The following is a 19,124-nucleotide window of genomic DNA, read 5'->3' on the forward strand; positions in this document are numbered from 1 at the left end:
ACACTAAAACTTTTATGTCTCCATTGGGAATTTTTCACCTTCGAACATTTTAGTAACTAAACAATTGATTTCGCCTGTTTAGGAAACACCAGTTCTCCACTTTGTAGGCTGACAATTTGGCTTCTGATGTGACGTTACTTGGAACTAAATAAAATAAACGTCATTTTAAAACTCCCTCAGGAGGCGGGGCAAGATGGCAGACTGGTGAGCTGTATGTTTTAGTTACTCCTCCAGGAAAGTAGGTAAAAAGCCAGGAACTGCGTGGACTGGACACCAGAGAGCAATCTGACTTTGGGCATACTTCATACAACACTCATGAAAACGTGGAACTGCTGAGATCAGCGAAATCTGTAAGTTTTTGCGGCCAGGGGACCCGCGCCCCTCCCTGCCAGGCTCAGTCCCGGGGGAGGAGGGGCTGTCAGCTCCAGGAAGGAGAAGGGAGAATTCCAGTGGCTGCTCTTATTGGAAACTCATTCTACTGATTCAAACTCCAACCATAGATAGACTGAGGCCAGACACCAGAGACTCTGAGAGCAGCCAGCCCAGCAGAGAGGAGACAGGCATAGAAAAAAAACAACACGAAAAACTCCAAAATAAAAGCAGAGGATTTTTGGAGTTCTGGTGAACACAGAAAGGGGAAGGGCGGAGATCAGGCCTGGAGGCGCATATGCAAATCCCGAAGCAAGGCTGATCTCTCTGCCCTGGGCACTTTTCCTTAATGGCCCTGGTTGCTTTGTCTATTAGCATTTCAATAACCCATTAGATCTCTGAGGAGGGCCGTTTTTTTTTTTTTTTTTTTTTTTTTTTTAAATCCTTTTTGCTTTTTCTAAAACAATTACTCTAAGAAGCTCAATACAGAAAGCTTCAAAGAATTGAAATTTGGGCACCTCAAGTCAAGAGCAGAACTAAGAGAGCTCTGAGACAAAAGGCAATAATCCAGTGGCTGAGAAAATTCACTAAACAACACAACTTCCCAAGAAAAGGGGGGTGTCCGCTCACAGCCACCATCCTGGTGGACAGGAAACACTCCTGCCCATCGCCAGCCCCATAGCCCAGAGCTGCCCCAGACAACCCAGTGTGACGGAAGTGCTTCAAATAACAGGCACACACCACAAAACTGGGTGTGGACATTAGCCTCCCTGCAACCTCAGCTGAATGTCCCAGAGCTGGGAAGGGGGAGCAGTGTGAATTAACAGAGCCCCATTCAGCCATCATTTGAGCAGACTGGGAGCCTCCCAACACAGCCCAGCAGCCCAGAACTGCCCTGGGGGGACGGCACTCACCTGTGACATAGCACAGTCATCCCTCAACAGAGGACCTGGGGTGCACAGCCTGGAAGAGGGGCCCACTTGCAAGTCTCAGGAGCCATACGCCAATACCAAAGACTTGTGGGTCAGTGGCAGAGACAAACTGTGGCAGGACTGAACTGAAGGATTAGACTATTGCAGTAGCTTTAAAACTCTAGGATCATCAGGGAGATTTGATTGTTAGGGCCACCCCCCCTCCCCGACTGCCCAGAAACACGCCCCACATACAGGGCAGGCAACACCAACTACACACGCAAGCTTGGGACACCAATTGGGCCCCACAAGACTCACTCCCCCACTCACCAAAAAGGCTAAGCAGGGGAGATCTGGCTTGTGGAGAACAGGTGGCTCGTGGACGCCACCTGCTGGTTAGTTAGAGAAAGTGTACTCCACGAAGCTGTAGATCTGATAAATTAGAGATAAGGACTTCAACTGGTCTACAAACCCTAAAAGAACCCTATCAAGGTCACCAAATGCCACGAGGCCAAAAACAACAGAAAATTATAAAGCATATGAAAAAACCAGACGATATGGATAACCCAAGCCCAAGCACCCAAATCAAAAGACCAGAAGAGACACACCTAGAGCAGCTACTCAAAGAACTAAAGATGAACAATGAGACCCTAGTACGGGATATGAAGGAAATCAAGAAGACCCTAGAAGAGCATAAAGAAGACATTGCAAGACTAAATAAAAAAATGGATGATCTTATGGAAATTAAAGAAACTGTTGACCAAATTAAAAGATTCTGGACACTCATAGCACAAGACTAGAGGAAGTTGAACAACGAATCAGTGACCTGGAAGATGACAGAATGGAAAATGAAAGCATAAAAGAAAGAATGGGGAAAAAAATTGAAAAACTCGAAATGGACCTCAGGGATATGATAGATAATATGAAACGTCCGAATATAAGACTCATTGGTGTCCCAGAAGGGGAAGAAAAGGGTAAAGGTCTAGGAAGAGTATTCAAAGAAATTGTTGGGGAAAACTTCCCAAATCTTCTAAACAACATAAATACACAAATCATAAATGCTCAGCGAACTCCAAATAGAATAAATCCAAATAAACCCACTCCGAGACATATACTGATCACACTGTCAAACATAGAAGAGAAGGAGCAAGTTCTGAAAGCAGCAAGAGAAAAGCAATTCACCACATACAAAGGAAACAGCATAAGACTAAGTAGTGACTACTCAGCAGCCACCATGGAGGCGAGAAGGCAGTGGCACGATATATTTAAAATTCTGAGTGAGAGGAATTTCCAGCCAAGAATACTTTATCCAGCAAAGCTCTCCTTCAAATTTGAGGGAGAGCTTAAATTTTTCACAGACAAAGAAATGCTGAGAGAATTTGCTAACAAGAGACCTGCCCTACTGGAGATACTAAAGGGAGCCCTACAGACAGAGAAACAAAGACAGGACAGAGAGACTTGGAGAAAGGTTCAGTACTAAAGAGATTCGGTATGGGTACAATAAAGGATATTAATAGAGAGAGGGAAAAATATGGCAAACATAATCCAAAGGATAAGATGGCCGATTCAAGAAATGCCTTCACGGTTTTAACGTTGAATGTAAATGGATTAAACTCCCCAATTAAAAGATATAGATTCGCAGAATGGATCAAAAAAAATGAACCATCAATATGTTGCATACAAGAGACTCATCTTAGACACAGGGACACAAAGAAACTGAAAGTGAAAGGATGGAAAAAAATATTTCATGCAAGCTACAGCCAAAAGAAAGCAGGTGTAGCAATATTAATCTCAGATAAAATAGACTTCAAATGCAGGGATGTTTTGAGAGACAAAGAAGGCCACTACATACTAATAAAAGGGGCAATTCAGCAAGAAGAAATAACAATCGTAAATGTCTATGCACCCAATCAAGGTGCCACAAAATACATGAGAGAAACATTGGCAAAACTAAAGGAAGCAATTGATGTTTCCACAATAATTGTGGGAGACTTCAACACATCACTCTCTCCTATAGATAGATCAACCAGACAGAAGACCAATAAGGAAATTGAAAACCTAAACAATCTGATAAATGAATTAGATTTAACAGACATCTACAGGACATTACATCCCAAATCACCAGGATACACATACTTTTCTAGTGCTCACGGAACTTTCTCCAGAATAGATCATATGCTGGGACATAAAACAAGCCTCAATAAATTTAAAAAGATTGAAATTATTCAAAGCACATTCTCTGACCACAATGGAATACAATTAGAAGTCAATAACCATCAGAGACTTAGAAAATTCACAAATACCTGGAGGTTAAACAACACACTCCTAAACAATCAGTGGGTTAAAGAAGAAATAGCAAGAGAAATTGCTAAATATATAGAGACGAATGAAAATGAGAACACAACATACCAAACCTGTGGGATGCAGCAAAAGCAGTGCTAAGGGGGAAATTTATAGCACTAAACGCATATATTAAAAAGGAAGAAAGAGCCAAAATCAAAGAACTAATGGATCAACTGAAGAAGCTAGAAAATGAACAGCAAACCAATCCTAAACCAAGTAGAAGAAAAGAAATAACAAGGATTAAAGCAGAAATAAATGACATAGAGAACAAAAAAACAATAGAAAGGATAAATATCACCAAAAGTTGGTTCTTTGAGAAGATCAACAAGATTGACAAGCCCCTAGCTAGACTGACAAAATCAAAAGAGAGAAGACCCATATAACAAAATAATGAATGAAAAGGTGACATAACTGCAGATCCTGAAGAATTAAAAAAATTATAAGAGGATATTATGAACAACTGTATGGCAACAAACTGGATAATGTAAAAGAAATGGACAATTTCCTGGAAACATATGAACAAACCTAGACTGACCAGAGAAGAAATAGAAGACCTCAACCAACCCATCACAAGCAAAGAGATCCAATCAGTCATCAAAAATCTTCCCACAAATAAATGCCCAGGGCCAGATGGCTTCACAGGGGAATTCTACCAAACTTTCCAGAAAGAACTGACACCAATCTTACTCAAACTCTTTCAAAACATTGAAAAAATGGAACACTACCTAACTCATTTTATGAAGCTAACATCAATCTAATACCAAAACCAGGCAAAGATGCTACAAAAAAGGAAAACTACCGGCCAATCTCCCTAATGAATATAGATGCAAAAATCCTCAACAAAATACTTGCAAATCGAATCCAAAGACACATTAAAAAAATCATACACCATGACCAAGTGGGGTTCATTCCAGGCATGCAAGGATGGTTCAACATAAGAAAAACAATCAATGTATTACAACACATTAAAAACTCGAAAGGAAAAAATCAATTGATCATCTCAATAGATGCTGAAAAAGCATTTGACAAAATCCAACATCCCTTTTTGATAAAAACACTTCAAAAGGTAGGAATTGAAGGAAACTTCCTCAACATGATAAAGAGCATATATGAAAAACCCACAGCCAGCATAGTACTCAATGGTGAGAGACTGAAAGCCTTCCCTCTAAGATCAGGAACAAGACAAGGATGCCCGCTGTCACCACTGTTATTCAACATTGTGCTGGAAGTGCTAGCCAGGGCAATCCGGCAAGACAAAGAAATAAAAGGCATCCAAATTGGAAAAGAAGAAGTAAAACTGTCATTGTTTGCAGATGATATGATCTTATATCTAGAAAACCCTGAGAAATCAACGATACACCTACTAGAGCTAATAAACAAATTTAGCAAAGTAGCGGGATACAAGATTAATGCACATAAGTCAGTAATGTTTCTATATGCTAGAAATGAACAAACTGAAGAGACACTCAAAAAAAAGATACCATTTTCAATAGCAACTAAAAAAATCAAGTACCTAGGAATCAACTTAACCAAAGATGTAAAAGACCTATACAAAGAAAACTACATAACTCTACTAAAAGAAATAGAAGGGGACCTTAAAAGATGGAAAAATATTCCATGTTCATGGATAGGAAGGCTAAATGTCATTAAGATGTCAATTCTACCCAAACTCATCTACAGATTCAATGCAATCCCAATCAAAATTCCAACAACCTACTTTGCAGACTTGGAAAAGCTAGTTATCAAATTTATTTGGAAAGGGAAGATGCCTCGAATTGCTAAAGACACTCTAAAAAGAAAAACGAAGTGGGAGGACTTACACTCCCTGACTTTGAAGCTTATTATAAAGCCACAGTTGCCAAAACAGCATGGTACTGGCACAAAGATAGACATATAGATCAATGGAATCGAATTGAGAATTCAGAGATAGACCCTCAGATCTATGGCCGACTGATCTTTGATAAGGCCCCCAAAGTCACCGAACTGAGCCATAATGGTCTTTTCAACAAATGGGGCTGGGAGAGTTGGATATCCATATCCAAAAGAATGAAAGAGGACCCCTACCTCACCCCCTACACAAAATTAACTCAAAATGGACCAAAGATCTCAATATAAAAGAAAGTACCATAAAACTCCTAGAAGATAATGTAGGAAAACATCTTCAAGACCTTGTATTAGGAGGCCACTTCCTAGACTTTACACCCAAAGCACAAGCAACAAAAGAGAAAATAGATAAATGGGAACTCCTCAAGCTTAGAAGTTTCTGCACCTCAAAGGAATTTCTCAAAAAGGTAAAGAGGCAGCCAACTCAATGGGAAAAAATTTTTGGAAACCATGTATCTGACAAAAGACTGATATCTTGCATATACAAAGAAATCCTACAACTCAATGCCAATAGTACAGACAGCCCAATTATAAAATGGGCAAAAGATATGAAAAGACAGTTCTCTGAAGAGGAAATACAAATGGCCAAGAAACACATGAAAAAATGTTCAGCTTCACTAGCTATTAGAGAGATGCAAATTAAGACCACAATGAGATACCATCTAACACCGGTTAGAATGGCTGCCATTAAACAAACAGGAAACTACAAATGCTGGAGGGGATGTGGAGAAATTGGAACTCTTATTCATTGTTGGTGGGACTGTATAATGGTTCAGCCACTCTGGAAGTCAGTCTGGCAGTTCCTTAGAAAACTAGAGATAGAGCTACCATTCGATCCAGCGATTGCACTTCTCGGTATATACCCGGAAGATCGGAAAGCAGTGACACGAACAGATATCTGCACGCCAATGTTCATAGCAGCATTATTCACAATTGCCAAGAGATGGAAACAACCCAAATGTCCTTCAACAGATGAGTGGATAAATAAAATGTGGTATATACACACGATGGAATACTACGTGGCAGTAAGAAGGAACGATCTGGTGAAACATATGACAACATGGATGAACCTTGAAGACATAATGCTGAGCGAAATAAGCCAGGCACAAAAAGAGAAATATTATATGCTACCACTAATGTGAACTTTGAAAAATGTAAAACAAATGGTTTATAATGTAGAATGTAGGGGAACTAGCAGTAGAGAGCAATTAAGGAAGGGGGAACAATAATCCAAGAAGAACAGATAAGCTATTTAACATTCTGGGGATGCCCAGAAATGACTATGGTCTGTTAATTTCTGATGGATGTAGTAGGAACAAGTTCACTGAAATGTTGCTATAGTATGTAACTTTCTTGGGGTAAAGTAGGAACATGTTGGAAGTTAAGCAGTTATCTTAGGTTAGTTGTCTTTTTCTTACTCCCTTGCTATGGTCTCTTTGAAATGTTCTTGTATTGTATGTTTGTTTTCTTTTTAACTTTTTTTTTTCATACAGTTGATTTGAAAAAAGAAGGGAAAGTTAAAAAAAAAAAAAAAGAAAAGAAAAAAGACAAACAAGGAAAAAAAAAAAAAAAAAAAAAAAGTTGTGGTGCCCCCTTGAGGAGCCTGTGGAGAATGCAGGGGTATTCGCCTACCCCACCTCCATGGTTGCTAACATGACCACAGACATAGGGGACTGGTGGTTTGATGGGTTGAGCCCTCTACCATAAGTTTTACCCTTGGGAAGACGGTTGCTGCAAAGGAGAGGCTAGGCCTCCCTGTATTTGTGCCTAAGAGTCTCCTCCTGAATGCCTCTTTGTTGCTCAGATGTGGCCCTCTCTCTCTGGCTAAGCCAACTTGAAAGGTGAAATCACTGCCCTCCCCCCTACATGGGATCAGACACCCAGGGAAGTGAATCTCCCTGGCAACGTGGAATATGACTCCCGGGGAGGAATGTAGACCCGGCATCGTGGGATGGAGAACATCTTCTTGACCAAAAGGGGGATGTGAAAGGAAATGAAATAAGCTTCAGTGGCAGAGAGATTCCAAAACGAGCCGAGAGATCACTCTGGTGGGCACTCTTACGCACACTTTAGACAACCTTTTTTAGGTTCTAAAGAATTGGGGTAGGTGGTGGTGGATACCTGAAACTATTAAACTACAACCCAGAACCCATGAATCTCAAAGACAGTTGTATAAAAATGTAGCTTATGAGGGGTGACAGTGGGATTGGGAATGCCATAAGGACCAAACTCCACTTTGTCTAGTTTATGGATCGATGTGTAGAAAAGTAGGGGAAGCAAACAAACAGACAAAGGTACCTAGTGTTCTTTTTTACTTCAATTGCTTTTTTTCACTCTAATTATTATTCTTGTTATTTTTGTGGGTGTGCTAATGAAGGTGTCAGGGATTGATTTAGGTGATGAATGTACAACTATGTAATGGTACTGTAAACAATCGAAAGTACAATTTGTTTTGTAAGAAAAAAAAAAAAAAAAAAAAAAAAAAAAAAAAACTCCCTCACCCCTAAGGCGATTCGGAATGTTTTCGTTAATGAGATAATCATTAGTTAACATAATCCTGTCTAACAAAATGTAATCAATCTTAAAAGAAACTATTTATAACAGTTTCACTATGGAAAACAAAATGGCAAGCGTTAACCTATGTATGAACTTTCTAAAGCTCACAGAATTAAATGCCGAGGTCTGGGACAAGTGACAATATTACAAAGGCCACAAGGTGAAGAACTCTGCCCGTCTGGTGGGAAGTGTGGAGGGGAAAGGCTCTTTTCACAAATAAAAAAGCTGACACCCAGAGAAGGAAACTGGAGTGCATGATAGAGCGCACCCTTTACTCGAGCCAGCTCCTTCTTCTGGACACTTTACTACTGTTTTGCTTCTCAACACCCTTGCAACTTGCCAGAGTACCTGAAAGACCAGACTACACGGAGATTATATTCGTCCTTAGCCCCTAAGGTGCTGGAAACAAGTTGGTCGGGCCAAGTGTAGAGCTGAGAAGGGACCCAGGGCGTGGAGTTCCTGGTTTCAGGGTTGGCAAAGGTTTACGGAGCGCCTCAACAAAGATGCGCGAGCAGACTATCGTAGCGTGGAGCTCTTCTCCAGCAAAGCCGTCTCAACGGACTTCCAAGCAGCAGACCTTCCTTCATGCCTCTCAGTAGTCCCGCTGAAGGGGCGAGGAGGATGTCGGCGAACTCCAGGTGCCTGCGGTACAAAGGCCCACAGCTAGGAAGACACAACAACAAAGATTCTTAAACACTGCTCAGAGGCACTGTTCTGAGCCGGCATTAGAACCGTGCCCAAGGTGTACCCAAGCACGGAGGCTCAGTATCGCCAGATTCACTGCTGGCAGTGAATGTGCACTTGGGACCGTTTCGCCGAAATCGTTAGGGCTCCCCAGCTCTGAGCCCCCCTGTCCTCCCCGGGCTCCAGTTTCGTAGCGGAGGCTTTCCTACGGAACTGGAAACGCGCTGGCAGGGAGAAACGCAGAGAACTGCAATACCCAGAAGCGGTCGCGGGCTCTCAGCATCCGGGACACCGTCCGCAGGGATCTCTGGGTCTTGTGGTCCTGTCCTTTGGCAGCAACCCTCTACCGACGGTAAAACTCCAGCCGCAGAGTGGACTACAACTCCCAGTAGCCCTTGCTGCGGTGCGGGGGGTCTTCACGTTCTTGTGGCGCGGCGCAGGCGTACTGGGTCCTCGGCGCGGACCGCGCAGACTGAATAATAAAAGGGGAGCGGCGAAGAGGCAGGAAGACAGGACCATGTCGAAGGGCCCCGGGCCCGGCGGCTCCGCATCTTCCTCGGCGCCCCCGGCCGCTACCGCTCAGGTGCTGCAGGCACAGCCCGAGAAACCGCAGCACTACACGTACGTAGAGCACCCCCCCCCGCCGCGCGCGCACGCCTGACGTCAGCGGCCAGCGTGAGTCACGCGCGCAGGGAGAGCGCGAGGCGGCCTTTCCCTCCCCCCTTCGTACTGCGGCCCGGCCCAGACCGGTTCCAACCTGCTGGGGCCGGTCCCAACTGCCTCCAACTGCCACAAACCTCTGGTCGGGCCTTGGGGGCGGGAAACTCGGTCCCGGCTGCTGAGTGGGGAAGGCGGGCGCTTGGGATGCGGAGTGCACACATCTCAGGCCGGGCCTTCGAGGCCTGACTGTTCCTCAGACCGTAAAACCACAGTACCAGGCTCTCTGGGGGCGATACAAAGTCCAAGACCCGAGCCAGATGAGTTCCGTAGGTGCCAGCCCCAGAAGCGCCGGTGAATGAGGATTAGCGTGAAGTCCTGTCAGGAGATGCCAAGTACCGTGCACAGGAGGCCTTTGTGTCCACAAGGCCACGCTTGTCTGAGTCCACTTAGACAGTTAACTTAGGTAAACAAGCAAAGACGGGCTCCTGTCGACCATTCCCTTTCCGAGCTATGCTGACCCAGCCCGAGTCCAGGACCCCCGGGGTGATGGGGTCCAAGCAGGTCCGCAGGCCCAGCCGAAATGTGGCATCACAGGGAACCCCAAAAGTTGACACTGCGAGAGCCCAGTAACATGGAAGACCTCTTCCTGGGGAATCTGCTTGGGTCTAAGGGTAGGTCCTTGTTTTTATTTTCTTTTGAGGCACATGAAGCAGCCCCCCAGTGCTAGGTGCTGTAGGAGAAAGCAAAGATGAAGAAGAGGCAGTCCCTCCTGTTAAGCAAAATGTTGGTTTCCAATATCCCCACGGGTTCTCCCGGTGATGTGCATGATTAGAGGGATCCCCGACGGGTATCCCTCAGGCTTGCTGGAGATAGTGAAACCTGGGGTTTGAACACCCTTAAGAGCCACACAGCAGTGCCGCCTAGTGAACCAAGGCAGGAAGCATCTGCTGGAGAAGAAAGAACTAAAAGTAGACAGGAGTTTTTGTTTGTCACGCACCTACAGAAGTGAGACCGATTGGGAAACCATTCTGGGATTGGGAGCATCAGCGACAGGAAGAGTATCGGGTTCTTTGTGGGATTCTCTGCTGCTGACGGAAATCATTGAAGCTTTTTTCTCAACTGTTGCTACCATGGCCATTGGTTTGCTGGTCCTTTGTTACTGGAGTGCTTTGTGCAGTCCTGTTGCTTTTGGCGAGGTGGTCGTTTGAATGGTTGGTGTGGTCACGCACCAGTGTGATCTTGATTTGGAAATCTGCAAACTTTGTGTAATTGGAATTTCTTTGTGATCTCTGATTGCCCAGATGAAGTTTTTCAGTGTAACACCTATAAACGTTTTGAGTAACACGAGTCTTGGTTTCAGCCAACTGTGTTACTTATGTGGCTCTCTGTGTCATGTTGTCATTGAGTATATTATGGAATTTATATTAGAAAGGCTTTCTGATCCTCTAGGAATTGACAGTTGAAACAAGTCAATAGCTGTGTAAATGTTAATATCTGAGTGTTTGTCCTCTTGGTACTCATTTGTTTAAAAATCTGTCTTCCCATTCCTTATGGGGTAGGTACAGAGTAATTTAGACATTGCTCTTCAGGGGTCTTTAAATGAACAGGAGTACAAGAAGCATCCAAGCTTGGTTGAGTGAGTGAAGGTTGTAGGTGTCACCGTCTCTTTGTTTTCTGTTGGTTGTTCATTTGTATGTTTGTTTGTTGTTTTCGCTCTCCAAATAAGAGAGAGAAATTAGTTGCCTTCATTGATGTATTTATGGGAGTTTAGAAGCTGTGATGATTTGGAAACTCCTTCCCCTTGACACCCCATGCCTGAGGAGCAGGGAACACAAGGACACAGATGATGGCATAGTACACTTGGGGGCTCTGAATTATTTTTTTAGGTGAGCCCATTTTTTTTCTTTGGGGCTTGGGACTTCAATATTTTTTTATTGGAACATTTTGACTTCAATATTTGCAGAAATTTGAGCTGCCTAGCATTTTTTCATTCTCCCTTGCAGCATGAATTTCCAGAATTTGTTCCAATCTGAATATGGCATTGATCCCTTTGTCAGATACAGATTTAGAGACACCCCCCCATTTTTGTTTGTTTGTTTGTTTTGAAAGTTTGTATTTTTTTACCTGTCATAAGATTTTACCTTTTGCAACTTTACTGCACATTAATTACATTAATTTTGTATATTGTATACCTGAAACTATTTGAGAGCATAGCCCCTGCAGTAATCCAGAAGAAACTTGTGTTAAAATTGAGTCTCACGCATCATAATGGCAGACCGTCTTGACTGACACAACTGAATCCACCAAGACCAAAAATTATCTTTCTTTATGACTTGCCTTTCTTGCCCTTTATTCTTGTGCCCCAGCTAAAGTCCTAGAGTTTGAGCCCTCCTTTTCCAAAGCCAAGAGGATTATTCATAATATAGTTTAAAGGAAAATGATTTTGTTGGTATTGTTTTTTAAACTCTTGAATAATCTTGCTTTCAGGGAAACTTTGAAATAATCCTTTCAGCAAATATTGATTGGTGTGTGGCAAGCACTGATGTTGGGCCTGAGGAATCCAACCCTTTTAGAAAATACTCAGTTATAGCTGAATTTCCCATGTTATATAGCTTCAACTGCTGAGTAAAATCCTAATATGCATGTATTAATTCTCTTTAGTACAAGAGCCGTGTGGCCTACTCTTGCTAGGCAATTTGTCTTTTTATTTTCAAGGACTAAACGTAATCCAGCCTTATTCAGAACAAGTCCAATAATGGGTTTAAGAGTGGGAAATTTGGAGCAGTTACATCCAGAAATGTATCTACAAGTTTAGCTAACTTTGGTCTCTTGACTTCATAACAATTATAGTACTAAAAATGTATAGTTGAAAGGACACAAAAAACTGCCGTCTGAAATATTCAGGTTTCTGACCTCAATATTTTGATCCCATAAGAGGAAATATACTACATGGACATAAATCAATTTTGGATTCCTCAACTCAGGTTGATTCTCAGACTTCCTAATGCCTTTGTGTTAAAGGAGAATGAAATTCTAGTCTAGTGATTGATTGTTGGAGCTTTCTGGCTACTGGGTGATTTGTTACGGGTAGACAGAACATATGTGGTCTACATAGCCTCCTCTACCCAGGTGTCATTTTAATTTAAGACTGTTTCCTGGGCGTCTGTAAATAAGGAGAAAGTAGCAGAAGTTCCATAGATAACTTTTTGGTGCAGATTTGTTATTTTATATATTATATAAATGTCATGAACTTCACTTGATTGCATCTGATTGTGTTTTGGGAAATTCAGGAAATGAACATGTATTTAAATCATTATTGCAAATTGCAGTGAAATTGTAAATATATTACCAGAGTACAACTTTTTGCACAACACAAGTCACTGGAAGTGTTACTTAGCAACCACTGCAAGAATGAGGTAAATTACCAATAGACGTTTCTGGATCTTATTTACTTGTTTATCAAGTACAGCTTATTTCTTGCAAGACAAAAATTGAGGGCTCGTGGTGGCCTTCAAACAAGTCATCCAAATGCCCATTAATGTGTTAAGTGCCCTTGCTAAGGGGTAGACTCTTAAGCTTAGCACTTGGTTGATGTTTGCTATAATCTAAGTTAATGATTAAAGTCAAGATTTGCTTAATGGTTAAGTTTTTTTGTTTTAATCCAGCTATGTTAGATACTAAAGAAGGCTTCCCCACAATCCATAAGCATCTGCTTTGACTGATGGTTTCTATCAACCTACAAAGACTGACTTATTGGTGAGGGCAGCTGGACAACTCTGAGAGCAACTTAGAGAAATCCATCTTGGGCACACTCTATAAAGGAGCTCCTTCTCTGGAAATAGCACCCCAGATAAGTGCACAAAAGCAAGATACCCTCGTGGACCTACTTCCTCCCGCTTTCAACACCCTGATGCCTGAAGGTGAGGTCTCCTTCCTGTGTGTCTTAGAAGCCATGAGCACACTTAGGTACTTAGACCCCTGCAACAGCTGACCAACACACATCTGCAGGCTTTCCTGCCAGAGCTTTGCTTTAAGGTTATTTTTCTTATTAGGAGAGACTGAGGCCAGAAGAGTGATGAAAGTAAGATTGCATTTAAAGCTACATTACTTTGAATGGTGGACTGATCTAGTGATTGTTTCCCCAAACCAGGCAGTATTTGCTTAATGATTAAGTTTTTGTTTTGTTGTTGTTGTTTTTTTAATCCAGCTATGCTTGATACTAAAGGAGGTTTTCCCACTATCCATATGCATCTTCTGTATTTTGAAATTGCAACTATGAACAGCTATGGCTAATCCTAGTAGATTGTATTCCCTTCTTTTAACATCTTGGATGAATTGGGGGCACACTAATGTGTTATGTGAAGATGGAAGTTGAATGTAAGTTTCCCTCCCATTCTTAGCCAATACATAAAAATTCCATTAGCGTAATTGCTAACATGGGTTCAGCATCCTTCTGGACAATGTAGCTTTCTGGTTTTCTTACCATAGATACTCTATAAATTCATCCCAGCCAGTCATCTTAAAATACCTGCCTGGGCAGCAGAGATATCCGTGGAGAAAGTTTGGGTAAACTTGGTACATTCGATAATAGGTATGGGGTTTATTTTTGGGGTGATAGAAATGTTCTGGAATTAGGTAGTGGTGATGGTTACACAAGATAGTGATTATCCTCCAAACCACTGAAATGTACACTTTAATATGAATTATACGTGAATTGTATCTCAAGTTAAAAAAAACAAGTTAAAAAATAATCAGTGCATAGGAGTTCCTATTACAAGAGAAGACCTAGGCACATTGGCTGCCTCCATCTCAGCAGCATCGGTGCAATGTGGGAAAGCTTGCAGCTTGTGAAAAGCTCCATGGTGCCATTTTCCCAGCTTTCTCGGTGGCTCAGTCTCCATGTAGCCATTCTAGGTGAATGCCTCCAACATATAAGGTTGTGGAGATGCTTTTGAGATAAAAAGTGTTTACTCACTGCAAGTTTGAGGCTCCTAGTTATTGGTAGTTGTTCTCTAAAAGTATCTCTGAATTGACAGCTTTTAAAAGGGAGCAAGCAGATTTTTCCTACTGTATTTATAAAATGAACTGTTTACTTCCTAGGGTGGGTGGGAGGTGGGAAAGAAGGTTGCTGTCCTGCTAAGATGTAATAGATTCCGTTCTTCAGGTGTTGTGGTGATTGTTTTTAAAGCTCTCCTGGGCATTTCCTTAAGGATAGGCTACGTATTTTAGGCATTTAAGACCATGTCATTGGCTGTAATATTGTCGTTCAAATAATCACAGCAAACTTTGATTTCTTCTCTATAAAATCCGTCAACTTTCACCCCTTTTTTCTTTACCAGTGTGTAGAGTTTGACAACAGTTATCAAGAACTGATGAGGAGGAGAAGATGGAAAAGAGTCTAGCAACTTAAAAATCTCATAGCGTTTTCTGTGAGACGATCTTTTTCCTGTTGGTTGCTCAATTTATTTAGGACGTAAAGAAGATACTGAGGCCTGTGACAGTAACATCATGCCGTACCTGAGCTTATTGAAATATTTCCTCCCTTTCCTTATTCTTTATATCACAGTTTGCTTTTCACATTCATGAATTGACTAATAGGAAACATATTGGTATTTAAAACACAGTATGGTCACCTTAAGTTCTAACAAAATGGCTTCTAATGAGGGGGCCGATAGCCCAAGTTTCTGCTTTCTTACGGAATTTTGGCCTGTTCACAAAACTACCCTCACTGAAGGAAGGTGGTCGTGTTCAGGGAAGAAGAGGTTGATAAAACCTTTGGCCTGGTGTTTTGTGACTTAAAAGTCATAGTTTTTATCTAAGTGTTTATTAATTTTGGTGAAAACATTACTCTGTCTTCTTAATGTCACTTTTATTGCTAAGAGGTTTAGGCATTTGGTGACCTGTCACTTCAGGATTTGTGTGAATCAAACCTAATCAAATCTAATTTAGAGACCAATATTTGTATTATTTAAGAAAAACAAAAAACTTAAAGTTTACTGTTGCTTTAGGAGTATTCTATAACCAGTACATAAAATGTGTATTAAATATATAGTAGAGCATGTTAAAATTAACATTTCTGTTTTTATTTTAGTAACTTATTTTGTCATATTGTAATACCACCTGTCAAAAACTTTCCCTAATATAGTCTAAACTGCTTCTAGAGAGACACCTAGGCCGATTTGCTACTACCTTTGGTTTTGCTTTAGCTCAATTAAAGCTTAGTTAAGACTTACTAAGAGCACTGCTCCAGAGCCAGACCAGCTGGGTAGGAAGCCCAGCTCTGCCACCTCCTGGTTGTGGGATCTTGGACAACTGACTTACCCTTGAAGCATCAGTTTCCTGGGGATACCTGTAGAGCCCGACTCGCGAATGAGTTAATATCTGTAAGGTGCTTAAGACAGTGCCTGGCACTTACCACAGCCTAAGTATTATTCTTACCAAAATTTGAACAAGTCCTGAGTCACTGCTTTCAGTTGGATTGCTACCTCCTTAAGCAGCCTTTGTCAAATGCCTTCTTTAGCTGCACCCATGCTAAAACATTCTTCAGTTCATAGCCCACGCCTGGATCAGTGTTGTCTTCCAGAGCACAATCCTCTCTTCCCCATCCGTTCGCATTTTCTTCAGTCTCCGTTCTTTGTACAGCCTCCATCACCTGCTTGTATGGTACATGATGTATCTAAATCGATCCACTTCTATGGGGCCAAATACTTTGTTATACAGAAAACTGCATATAAAATAACCTATCAATTTAAATGGGTACACTAAAATGTTCCTAAATTAGAGGTTTTGCAGGCCAGTTATGCCATAGTGAATACAAAAAGGCAATAACATGCCTTCAACCAAGGAGCAGATAGAGTAAGATCTTAAGGCCAGTATGAACTTCCTAGAGACCATGAAACTATTCTAATGCACAGACACATACACAGGCACCCACAGGACAAGTGTTACAGATATTTAAGCAAGCAAATGGCATGTTATTGGATCAAAGGCTGACTTTAAAGGTTCAGACTCAGAAATCCACTAGACATTTACTTCATTTGTCTGAATAGTACTATCTGAGCTTCCTTTTTCTGCCACAGAAAAATGTTCTAAACCAGTATCACTTCAGAAGATTTGGAAACCAAATCTCCATGGCTGGATAGCAGTTCATCAGAATTGTCCAAATATTTGCCCACCACCAATTTCAGCTTTATTTGGCCTTGTTTTTAAAAGTCATTTTTGGTGACTGTCACTGGTGTGGTTATTGTTACAAAGTTATATGGTTTCTGGGTTATATTTGATGTCAAAACATAATGTGTATGTGTGTCCTTATAAACATCACATCTAGAACTGCTAGTGATTTACCTATCAGCTCTTCAAAAATGAGGAAACATTTTCAGCAAATTGTAAGAAATATATTCATAGTTGGACACATAATTAGGATTCCTAATCCATTCTTTGTATGTCTTACAATATTCTCATCAAAGTTACAAAATATATTTTATTCTCAAATTTAAAAATGAAGAATCTTTGATAAACCATCAACTGTGAGCTCTATGACAAAATTTCTTTTGAGGAGTTATATATGGGGAAGAAAAGAAGTAACTAGTAGGGTTAATATGAATATGCAAAACAAGATTACAGATAAATGCCATTTGGGTCTACAGATACTACAACAATCTTTAACATTGACTTTTTTTCCTTTCCTCTGAGGCTAGTTGCAGAATCGTATCATGTGTTTAGATTTCAATAAAGAATGTTTAAGAACAGGGCCCTTTCTTGCATTTTCCATGATAAAACTTGTATGTTTGTTTAAAAATACGAAATTCAGTTTTTAATGAACTAGCTGGAATAAAGTTGAACACTGGTGGTTTATTAGGGATGGAGGCAGATCTGTCAAGTTGCCAGGTCTCTACCAGGTGCTGTGCAAGGCTGGTGAGTGACAACCACTGACTGGCAGAGGGGCAGCTCTCCAGGAACAGGTGCTTCCTCAAGCTCGCTGGCCCCTCTAGCTATAAAATCATGACCCGTGTCCTCCAGGCTGAGGGGCATCTGGAGTGAGTGTATTCTGTCGGCTTAACCGTTTTGTCAGGCTCACATCTTGCTTTTCACTAAGGGGGTGATGCACACCACTGGGCAGGGTCAGGGAATCCCTCACAGCAGAGAAGAAGCCGGAAGGGTGATCCATACAAAAGGAACAACATGATCGAAAGTGTGGAGATGTGAGGCCGGGATGTGATGTGTTGGAGAATGCCAACTCTTTAGAGCAGGGGTCAGCAAACTGACCTGCTTGCCACATCCAGCCTGCTGTCTGCTTTTGTGTGGCCTGTGAACTAAGAATGTTTTTTACATTTTTTAGTGGTTGAAAAAAAGATTTCATGACACGTAAAAATTATGAAATTCAGATTTCAGTGTTCATAAATAAACTTTTATCGGAACCCACGCTCATTCATTTACATATCTGTGGCTGCTTTCTTTCACACTGTAACAGCCGAGTTGAGTGGTTGTGACAGAGATCATATGTGTCATTCATCACTTTGCGGCTTGGTGCATTACAAATCGTGCTGACCCAGTTATAATTCGCAAGTGTTTCCAGGGCCATGTGCATCAGCCTACCACAACTTTTATTTTTTATTACTAATGCATGTTTCAAAATGAGAAGAGAAAAATGGACTTGGAATGTTATACTTTTAAGGTACAGTGGAGTGTAGATTGTTTTGTTATCAAAATAGATGGTAAAACATCATGTTTATTATGCAATTACACTATAGCTGAGCTAAAAGAATACTTCATTACCAGGTTAAGCACTCATCACAGTATTCTCAACTCCCAGGAAAGCAGTGATGAGACAAATTAGAAAATTTAAAAGAATATCTCATCAGCAGAATTCTTCACAGAAAAAAGAAAACAAGGCTACAACTGAAGTAAGTTTCCAAGCAATTCATTTGTTAGCCAAGCAAAGAAAACTGTTTACCGATGTTGAGTTAATTGTGTTTGCAGCAGCTGAAGAAGTGTGTCCACAGAAAATAAACTTAAGACTTTTAGCTTTTCACAAGAACAGTTTCTCGAAGAGTTAAGGACATAGGTCAGGAATGATCTCAGTCAATTTTAAAGCAAGGCAGATGATTTCTTGTGGTTTTCCTTGGCTCTTGATATGACAGGTGTTACTGTTACAATAAATAAATTGTTATTCCTGGAGTCATTGCCAAGTTTGAAGTGACTGAAAATTAGCTTCTATGAAGAGTCTACTTGGAACAACTGCAGGAGAGAATCTTTTCAGAGTTAAGAAAACAAAGTCTACCCTGAAGTATAATCTGCTAAGTGTTAAACTGATGTGGAACAGAAAAAGGTTCTGTTGGACAGATTTACAAAGGTTGTGAAAAAGTAAGGGGTTGTGCCAGTTTGGATGTATTATGTCCCCTCAAACGCCGTTATCTTTAATGCAGTCTTGTGGGGGCAGACATATTAATGTGGATTAGGTTGGAACCTTTTTTTTTTTTTTAATTCGGTTCAGGTTAGAACGTTTTGATTGTTTCCATGGAGATGTGACTAGTAATACCTTTGATTAGGGTGTGACCTGTTGATGGGATTGTTTCCATGGAGGTGTGGCCCCGCCCATTCAGCTTTGGTCTTGATTTAATCACTGGAGTCCTATAAAAGAGCTCACAAACAGAAGGACCTCAGAGCAGCTGAGAGAGACATTTTGGAGATGGCCGTTGAAGGCAGGCTTTTGCCAAC

The 19,124-nt window shown here is 41.2% G+C and overlaps 1 protein-coding gene and 1 long non-coding RNA gene across 3 annotated transcripts in view; both read left to right on the forward strand.

Annotated features, from left to right (window-relative positions):
- Positions 1-8,931: 8,931 nt before the first annotated feature.
- The window catches only part of UNK (unk zinc finger), a 33,934-nt gene continuing 23,741 nt past the window's right edge, over positions 8,932-19,124 (forward strand). Inside the window, exon 1 of one of the 2 annotated variants that reach the window (XM_037810837.1) lies at positions 8,932-9,368. In XM_037810837.1, coding sequence (XP_037666765.1) covers positions 9,265-9,368 — 104 coding nt within the window. In that variant the 5' untranslated portion in view covers positions 8,932-9,264. The remainder of the gene's footprint in view (positions 9,369-19,124) is intronic. The other variant, XM_037810836.1, reaches the window with a different exon arrangement.
- LOC119514993 lies at positions 9,385-18,873 on the forward strand. Its single transcript, XR_005212906.1, has 3 exons — positions 9,385-10,078; positions 13,073-13,327; positions 14,747-18,873. It is a non-coding gene; the product is annotated as an uncharacterized LOC119514993 (long non-coding RNA).

This window comes from Choloepus didactylus, chromosome 18, assembly GCF_015220235.1.
Source record: "Choloepus didactylus isolate mChoDid1 chromosome 18, mChoDid1.pri, whole genome shotgun sequence".
Classification (NCBI taxonomy): domain Eukaryota; kingdom Metazoa; phylum Chordata; class Mammalia; order Pilosa; family Megalonychidae; genus Choloepus; species Choloepus didactylus.